The sequence below is a fragment of the Salmo salar genome, chromosome 02, assembly GCF_965601325.2.
Source record: "Salmo salar chromosome 02, fSalSal1, whole genome shotgun sequence".
Lineage (NCBI taxonomy): Eukaryota > Metazoa > Chordata > Actinopteri > Salmoniformes > Salmonidae > Salmo > Salmo salar.
The window spans coordinates 5,952,501-5,962,500 of NC_138292.1; the positions used below are offsets into that span (position 1 = coordinate 5,952,501).

General features: G+C 48.4%; 1 protein-coding gene across 4 annotated transcripts in view; it reads left to right on the forward strand.

The window, feature by feature from the left end:
- The window catches only part of LOC106573090 (collagen alpha-1(XIV) chain), a 258,521-nt gene that overhangs the window by 126,676 nt on the left and 121,845 nt on the right, over positions 1-10,000 (forward strand). For all 4 annotated transcript variants that reach the window (XM_082959258.1, XM_082959260.1, XM_082959256.1 and 1 more), the window contains exons 25-26: positions 1,236-1,310; positions 6,634-6,773. In XM_082959258.1, the coding sequence (XP_082815384.1) occupies positions 1,236-1,310; positions 6,634-6,773 (215 nt within the window). The remainder of the gene's footprint in view (positions 1-1,235; positions 1,311-6,633; positions 6,774-10,000) is intronic.

Genomic DNA, 10,000 nt, shown 5'->3' on the forward strand with positions numbered 1-10,000 from the left:
CCTCAACACTCTCATCATGGATACAACACGTATGTACCAACTGACCTCAACACTCTCATCATGGATACAACACGTATGTACCAACTGACCTCAACACTCTCATCATGGATACAACACGTATGTACCAACTGACCTCAACACTCTCATCATGGATACAACACGTATGTACCAACTGACCTCAACACTCTCATCATGGATACAACACGTATGTACCAACTGACCTCAACACTCTCATCATGGATACAACACATATGTACCAACTGACCTCAACACTCTCATCATGGATACAACACGTATGTACCAACTGACCTCAACACTCTCATCATGGATACAACACGTATGTACCAACTGACCTCAACACTCTCATCATGGATACAACACGTATGTACCAACTGACCTCAACACTCTCATCATGGATACAACACCTAGGTGTCAACTTCACTCCAAATCTCTCTTATGGGAGTAGAACAGAATTACCAGCTATGAACATTGGATTTATTGGCAGTAGAAATGAAGAGGACATGTCATACTGTATGTTACACATTGAAACAGAAGAGCAGTGAGAAACCATAGAACCAATCATTCCAGTGTTGCTCCAGGCCACAGAGCAGGCCTCCAGCCCCCCCCCCCCCCAATTACCTTGGATGGCTGTTGTGGCTTACGACTGACTGGCCTATAGATCAGCTCAGCTCAGTGAAGACAAGGCATGCTTTCTCTCCTTTTGTCTGGTAAATGAAACCTTCCCCCCAGAGCTGCTCTCTGCCTGTGGGCTGAGCACCAGCCACAACTCATTTCACCTCCCTTTAGGTTGCATCCCAAATGGTAGCCTATTCCCTACATTTACAAGGGGGATAGGGTGTCATTTAGGACACGTCGTCAGCCCCTGCAGCACGACTGTCACTTAGAAGCAACAATAGTAGGCTAATGATGCAGGCCATTGGCAAGGCAATGAGGTGGGGAGAACTGGTCTGTTTAGGGACAGGAGATGCTCACTCGCTGCCAGGGATACAGATAGCTGCTCTCCTCCCAGGAGGAGGTTACACTGCTGCTGCAGCTGCTGCTACTGCTGCTATCACTCACCACAGAAAAACCTCCCTGGCTTATCCAAAAGAGAGGCATTGTTTAGGGACAGCATGGGAGAGGTAGGTGGACACTGGTAGGTGTGTGTGTGTGGATAGAGAGGTATGATGGATGTACCGTGATGATTTATGTGCTTGTCTCTCTGTGTATTCTAGTCCCCGTCCCCACCCAGCCACCGACACCACCACCCACGTCACCCCCCCTACCGACCATACCGCCCGCCAAGGAAGGTAAGAGAGAAGAGCTGCCACACACACTCTCCCCTGCTGTCCCCACCATAGTGTGACCTTTCTCAAACCCACACTACATCTCTGATGACAGCTCACCTTTACTTCAGCACACTGAGGTACCACAGATTAAAATATATATATAACTTTTATACCAGATGAACCACATTATACAATCACCAAACAAGTACCGGTACTTGGTGGTATTTATTCAGCTGAGGAAGAGTTTTTGGAGATAAATACAACTTTTTAAGTCTTCTTTCTTGAGGGGTATCCAGTATCTTATCAACTTTAAGTCTTGTTTCTTGAGGGGTATCCAGTATCTTATCAACTTTAAGTCTTCTTTCTTGAGGGGTATCCAGTATCTTATCAACTTTTTAAGTCTTCTTTCTTGGGGGGTATCCAGTATCTTATCAACTTTAAGTCTTCTTTCTTGGGGGGTATCCAGTATCTTATCAACTTTTTAAGTCTTCTTTCTTGGGGGGTATCCAGTATCTTATCAACTTTTTAAGTCTTCTTTCTTCAGGGGTATCCAGTATTTTATACATTTTTTAAGTCTTCTTTCTTGGGGATTATCCAGTATCTTATCAGCTTTTTAAGTCTTCTTTCTTGGGGAGTATCCAGGATCTTATCAAACATTTTCAGTGCGGCTCAGACAAGCAGCAGCTCCAGTCTGTACATATTTACACAGCATCTGCATGCATTACTTATTACATTAGCTGAGGCTTTTCTTCCTCCCTCCTCTACTGACCTTCATATACACACTACCAAATATTATAGGCAGACAGCCCCCTGGGGGTTTAAGTCCTGGTCCATTTTTAAATGAACTGTAATCATCAGATTTGTGATAAGTATAAGTTCTTCACAGGTTGAAATAAATGAGAAATAAGAACGTGGTTTTTACAGCACCATAATAGAGTGAAAACATCTTTAGCTTTTATCAATGTATTCACAGCAAAGTTCTCAAGGTCGTTTTTTCAGCGGGGATTAGTTGAATATTGCATTTTGGATATTATCTCTAGCTCCTAATAATAGTAGAAGTCAGAAGTACTCAACTTCTTCTCAATCGCATTGGAGGAGAAGGTTCGATGGGCGGGACCTTGGATCTTCTCCAATGCGTTTTGTGAATGAGGCGAGGATAGAGGGTGGGAGGAATCGGTTAAATCGATGAAAGACAAATTGAGAAAGAGCCTTGCACACTTCTATCCCCCCATGGTGCACTGCTGCCTGGCTGTGTATCAAGCCTTCCTCCCATCCTGTCGATACTTCCTGTCCGGTTTGATTAGAACCCTGCCATAAGAACCTTCCCTTAAGATCTCTCCCACTATTCTAAGAACTCTGCTATAATTCTAAGCACTTCAGACTTAACACATTTGTCCCACCTCTAGAGGTTTGTACCAGTCAATTTAATGTTATAATTCTAACTCTCTGGCTTGTTTAAACAAAGATCAACCAGGCCAGACATTCCTCTTGCCATTCCTCTACACTCTTAGAAAAAATGACCTATCTTTGATCCTAAAAGAGTTCTTCGGCTGTCTCCAAAGAACCCGTTTTGGTTCCAGGTAGAACCTTTTTGGTTCCAAGTAAAACCCTTTTGGTTCCAGGTAGAACACTTTTGGTTCCAAGTAAAACCCTTTTGGTTCCAGGTAAAACCCTTTTGGGTTCAATGTAGAACCCTTTTCACAGAGGGTTCTACCTGGAACCAAAAAGGGTTTCTACCTGGAACCAAAAAAGGTTCTCCAATGGGGACAGCCAAAGAACCCTTTTGGAACCCTTTTGTCTAAAAGTGTAGCCCAGTGTTTCTCAACCTTCTTTGTACCAGGCACCGACAAGCTATGGTCCTTCTTGTGCCAAGGACCGGCAAGCTATACTTCTTCCTAGCATTAGAGAACTGGCTAAATCAGCGTCAGCTTACTGTCTGAGAGACCGGCCAGCTCTAACCGTTCCTCACATTCTGAGAGACCGGCCAGCTCTAACCGTTCCTCACATTCTGAGAGACCGGCCAGCTCTAACCGTTCCTCACATTCTGAGAAACCGGCCAGCTCTAACCGTTCCTCACATTCTGAGAGACCGGCCAGCTCTAACCGTTCCTCACATTCTGAGAGACCGACCAGCTCTAACCGTTCCTCACATTCTGAGAGACCGGCCAGCTCTAACCGTTCCTCACATTCTGAGAGACCGGCCAGCTCTAACCGTTCCTCACATTCTGAGAGACCGGCCAGCTCTAACCGTTCCTCACATTCTGAGAGACCGGCCAGCTCTAACCGTTCCTCACATTCTGAGAGACCGGCCAGCTCTAACCGTTCCTCACATTCTGAGAGACCGGCCAGCTCTAACCGTTCCTCACATTCTGAGAGACCGGCCAGCTCTAACCGTTCCTCACATTCTGAGAGACCGGCCAGCTCTAACCGTTCCTCACATTCTGAGAGACCGGCCAGCTCTAACCGTTCCTCACATTCTGAGAGACCGGCCAGCTCTAACCGTTCCTCACATTCTGAGAGACCGGCCAGCTCTAACCGTTCCTCACATTCTGAGAGACCGGCCAGCTCTAACCGTTCCTCACATTCTGAGAAACCGGCCAGCTCTAACCGTTCCTCACATTCTGAGAGACCGGCCAGCTCTAACCGTTCCTCACATTCTGAGAGACCGGCCAGCTCTAACCGTTCCTCACATTCTGAGAGACCGGCCAACTCTAACCGTTCCTCACATTCTGAGAGACCGGCCAGCTCTAACCGTTCCTCACATTCTGAGAGACCGGCCAGCTCTAACCGTTCCTCACATTCTGAGAGACCGGCCAGCTCTAACCGTTCCTCACATTCTGAGAGACCGGCCAGCTCTAACCGTTCCTCACATTCTGAGAGACCGGCCAGCTCTAACCGTTCCTCACATTCTGAGAGACCGGCCAGCTCTAACCGTTCCTCACATTCTGAGAGACCGGCCAGCTCTAACCGTTCCTCACATTCTGAGAGACCGGCCAGCTCTAACCGTTCCTCACATTCTGAGAGACCGGCCAGCTGTAACCGTTCCTCACATTCTGAGAGACCGATCTTCTCCCAGTTTGACTGAAGTCTGTATATAGCTGGAGAATACACTAACTGAATATTAAAGGCACAGCGCAGTCAAAAATTTGATTTTCCAGTTTGTTATATATATTTCCACACTATGAGGTTGGAATAATACTGTGAAATTGTGAAAATGATGATAAAGCCATTTTAGTGTAAGAGCTGTTTGAACAGCTTGGTGGGATAGAGTTTTAGCCTGCCTGGTGACATCGTTAATAGACCAATAAGAAAGAGTGTTCCAAACCTCTCTGCCAATAACAACTACTGTAGTTTTCAGTTTTCCTCTCGCCACTCAGACAGATATATTGAGATAAAAATGGCTGCTTTGGACCTTTAATTAGCACGAAGAAAGATCTTATCTGTCTCTGTGTAGTAGGAAGTAGATAAAGCTTCTGGAGGAGACAGATAGTTAGATAGTTCATCACCACTCACCACCAGCTGGCCTGTTGTAATGAGACTGAAGGGTTGAGGCTTACCAGCTGGCCTGTTGTAATGAGACGGGAGAGTTGAGGCTTACCAGCTGGCCTGTTGTACTGAGACTGAAGTGTTGAGGCTTACCAGCTGGCCTGTTGTAATGAGACTGGAGAGTTGAGGCTTACCAGCTGGCCTGTTGTACTGAGACTGAAGTGTTGAGCATTACCAGCTGGCCTGTTGTACTGAGACTGAAGTGTTGAGGCTTACCAGCTGGCCTATTGTAATGAGACTGGAGAGTTGAGGCTTACCAGCTGGCCTGTTGTATTGAGACTGAAGAGTTGAGGCTTACCAGCTGGCCTGTTGTATTGAGACTGGAGAGTTGAGGCTTACCAGCTGGCCTGTTGTATTGAGACTGAAGAGTTGAGGCTTACCAGCTGGCCTGTTGTAATGAGACTGAAGAGTTGAGGCTTACCAGCTGGCCTGTTGTATTGAGACTGAAGAGTTGAGGCTTACCAGCTGGCCTGTTGTATTGAGACTAAAGAGTTGAGACTTACCAGCTAGCCTGTTGTAATGAGAATGAAGGGTTGAGGCTTACCAGCTGGCCTGTTGTATTGAGACTGAAGAGTTGAGGCTTACCAGCTGGCCTGTTGTACTGAGACTGAAGTGTTGAGGCTTACCAGCTGGCCTGTTGTATTGAGACTGTAGAGTTGAGGCTTACCAGCTGGCCTGTTGTATTGAGACTGAAGTGTTGAGGCTTACCAGCTGGCCTGTTGTATTGAGACTGAAGAGTTGAGGCTTACCAGCTGGCCTGTTGTAATGAGACTGGATAGTTGAGGCTTACTAGCTGGCCTGTTGTAATGAGACTGAAGAGTTGCGGCTTACCAGCTGGCCTGTTGTATTGAGAATGAAGAGTTGAGGCTTACCAGCTGGCCTGTTGTATTGTGACTGAAGAGTTGAGGCTTACCAGCTGGCCTGTTGTATTGAGACTGAAGAGTTGAGGCTTACCAGCTGGCCTGTTTGTATTGAGACTGAAGAGTTGAGGCTTACCAGCTGGCCTGTTGTATTGAGACTGAAGAGTTGAGGCTTACCAGCTGGCCTGTTGTATTGAGACTGAAGAGTTGAGGCTTCTGTTTCTGTGTTTGGAATTCTTCTCTAACCTAGTTCCATATCTCATTTCCCTCCTTCCTTCCTTCCCTCCTCCCTCCCTCCCTCCCTCCCTCCCTCCCTCCCTCCCTCCCTCCCTCCCTCCCTCCCTCCCTCCCTCCCTCCCTCCCTCCCTCCCTCCCTCCCTCCCTCCCTCCCTCCCTGCCTGCCTGCCTGCCTGCCTGCCTGCCTGGCTGCCTGCCTGCCTGCCTGCCTGCCTGCCTGCCTGCCTGCCTCCCTCCCTCCCTCCCTCCCTCCTTCCCTCCCTGCATCCCTCCCTCCTTCCCTCCCTACCTCCCTCCCTACCTCCCTCCCTGCCTGCCTGCCTGCCTGCCTGCCTGCCTGCCTGCCTGCCTGCCTGCCTGCCTGCCTGCCTGCCTGCCTGCCTCCCTCCCTCCTTCCTTCCCTCCCTGCGTCCCTCCCTGCCTCCCTCCCTCCCTGCATCCCTGCGTCCCTCCCTCCCTGCCTCCCTCCCTCCCTGCCTGCCTGCCTCCCTCCCTCCCTCCCTCCCTCCCTCCCTCCCTCCCTCCCTCCCTCCCTCCCTCCCTCCCTCCCTCCCTCCTCCTCCCTCCCTCCCTCCCTCCTTCCTTCCCTCCCTGCGTCCCTCCCTGCCTCCCTCCCTCCCTGCATCCCTGCGTCCCTCCCTCCCTGCCTCCCTCCCTCCCTCCCTCCCTGCCTCCCTCCCTCCCTCCCTCCCCCTCCCCCAGTCTGTAAAGCAGCCAAAGCTGACCTGGTCTTCTTGGTGGACGGCTCTTGGAGCATCGGAGACGACAACTTCCAGAAGATTATCCGCTTCCTGTACAGTACGATGGGAGCTCTGGATCTGATTGGTCCTGACGGCACACAGGTAAGACCAATGACAACTCGCTGGTCTAAAAGACCAATGGCTGGTCTAGTCCAGTACACACAGGTCAGGGTGAGGTTAGGTTCACAGGTCAGGGTGAGGTTAGGGTCACAGGTCAGGGTGAGGTTAGGTTCACAGGTCAGGGTGAGGTTAGGTTCACAGGTCAGGGTGAGGTTAGGGTCACAGGTCAGGGTGAGGTTAGGTTCACAGGTCAGGGTGAGGTTAGGTTCACAGGTCAGGGTGAGGTTAGGGTCACAGGTCAGGGTGAGGTTAGGTTCACAGGTCAGGGTGAGGTTAGGGTCACAGGTCAGGGTGAGGTTAGGTTCACAGGTCAGGGTGAGGTTAGGTTCACAGGTCAGGGTGAGGTTAGGGTCACAGGTCAGGGTGAGGTTAGGTTCACAGGTCAAGGTGAGGTTAGGGTCACAGGTTAGGGTCACAGACCAGGGTGAGGTTAGGGTCAAGGGTCAGGGTGAACTTAGGTTTAGATAAAGCCTGTGCCAACATCACCAAACAGAGCCACATCTAACCAGGTCCCAAGGGAGAGACCATTATGTTGGAATAGACTGGTGTCTAGACATTACAAACAGACCCACATCTAAACCAGGTCCCAAGGGAGAGACCATTATGTTGGAATAGACTGGTGTCTAGACATTACAAACAGAGCCACATCTAAACCAGGTCCCAAGGGAGAGACCATTATGTTGGAATAGACTGGTGTCTAGACATTACAAACAGACCCACATCTAAACCAGGTCCCAAGGGAGAGACCATTATGTTGGAATAGACTGGTGTCTAGACATTACAAACAGACCCACATCTAAACCAGGTCCCAAGGGAGAGACCATTGTGTTGGAATAGACTGGTGTCTAGACATTACAAACAGACCCACATCTAAACCAGGTCCCAAGGGAGAGACCATTATGTTGGAATAGACTGGTGTCTAGACATTACAAACAGAGCCACATCTAAACCAGGTCCCAAGGGAGAGACCATTATGTTGGAATAGACTGGTGTCTAGACATTACAAACAGACCCACATCTAAACCAGGTCCCAAGGGAGAGACCATTATGTTGGAATAGACTGGTGTCTAGACATTACAAACAGACCCACATCTAAACCAGGTCCCAAGGGAGAGACCATTATGTTGGAATAGACTGGTGTCTAGACATTACAAACAGACCCACATCTAAACCAGGTCCCAAGGGAGAGACCATTATGTTGGAATAGACTGGTGTCTAGACATTACAAACAGACCCACATCTAAACCAGGTCCCAAGGGAGAGACCATTATGTTGGAATAGACTGGTGTCTAGACATTACAAACAGAGGCCCATAGATCTTTATCAAGCCCCCTCTTTCAGACAGTTCACAGCCCATTACTGAGGAATTGGTGGGTTATTGACACAAGGCTGCATTACTAAAGTCCTCCGTATCCCCTTACTACTGTATTAGGGGCTGATGGGTAATGGAGGAATCTGAGCTGAGGTGCAGACGGTCCTGGCTACAGTAGTTAGGCTGTCAGACAGACAAATAGAAAAACAGACATAAGGAGAGTGAGAAGGGAAGCGGGACATTGAGGGAAGAGGAGGGACAGGGATAGATTCCTAAGGGGACATAAGGACAGTGAGAAGGGAAGCGGGACATTGAGGGAAGAGGAGGGACAGGGATAGATTCCTAAGGGGACATAAGGACAGTGAGAAGGGAAGCGGGACATTGAGGGAAGAGGAGGGACAGGGATAGATTCCTAAGGGGACATAAGGACAGTGAGAAGGGAAGCGGGACATTGAGGGAAGAGGAGGGACAGGGATAGATTCCTAAGGGGACATAAGGACAGTGAGAAGGGAAGCGGGACATTGAGGGAAGAGGAGGGACAGGGATAGATTCCTAAGGGGACATAAGGACAGTGAGAAGGGAAGCGGGACATTGAGGGAGAGGAGGGACAGGGATAGATTCCTAAGGGGACATAAGGACAGTGAGAAGGGAAGCGGGACATTGAGGGAAGAGGAGGGACAGGGATAGATTCCTAAGGGGACATAAGGACAGTGAGAAGGGAAGCGGGACATTGAGGGAAGAGGAGGGACAGGGATAGATTCCTAAGGGGACATAAGGACAGTGAGTAACAGAGACATCTGTTCTAAACATGTTGCAAAATAGTTGCTAAGATGCCAATGAAAGCGTGCATCCAGTATGCGACTATAAGTTCTGGATTCTTTATTGGCAACTTACACTGAACAAAATTTAAACTCAACATGTAAAGTGTTGGTCCCATGTTTCATGAGCTGAAATAGAAGATCCCAGAAATGTTCCATATGCACAAAAAGCTTATTTCTCTAAAACGTTGTGAACAAATGTGTTTACATCCCTGTTAGTGAGCGTTTCACCTTTGCCAAGATAATCCAGCCACCTGACAGTTGTGGCATATCAAGAAGCTGATTTAACAGCATGATCATTACACAGGTGCACCTTGTGCTGGGGACAATAAAAGACCACTCTAAAATGTGAATTTTTGTCACACAAGACAATGCCACAGATGTCTCAAGTTTTGAAGGAGTGTGCAATTGGCACGCTGACTGCAGGAATGTCCACCAGAGCTGTTGCCAGAGAATTGAATGTTCATTTCCTACCATAAACCGCCTCCAATGTCATTTTAGAGAATTTGGCAGGACATCCAACCGGCCTCACAACCGCAGACCACGTGTATGGCGTCGTGTGGTCGAGTGGTTTGCTGATGTCTCCGTTGTGAACAGAGTGCCCCATGGTGATGGTGGGGTTATGGTATGGGCAGGCATAAGCTACGGACAACAAACACAATTGCATTTTATCGATGCCTGTTTGAATGAACAGAGATACCGTGACGACCTCCTGAGGACCATTGTGAGGCCCATTTTTTTATGGTATCTGTGACCCCGTCATGTGAAATCCATAGATAAGGGCCTAATGAATTTATTTCAATTGACTGATTTCCTCATATGAACTGTAACTCAGTAAAATCTTTGAAATTGATGCATGTTGCATTTATATTTTTGTTCTGTATAGTTATTTTCTAAATTTTTAGAACAGATTCATGTTCAACATTCCAAATTATAAACAACCCCTAAACCCCCCCCCAGGCCAAAACACTGTTAGAATTATCTCTGGGTGTGATGAAGGCTTTTACACCTCTCTCTCTCTCTCTCTCGCTCTCTCTCCTCTCTCTCTCTCTCTCTCTCTCTCTCTCCTTTCTCTCTCT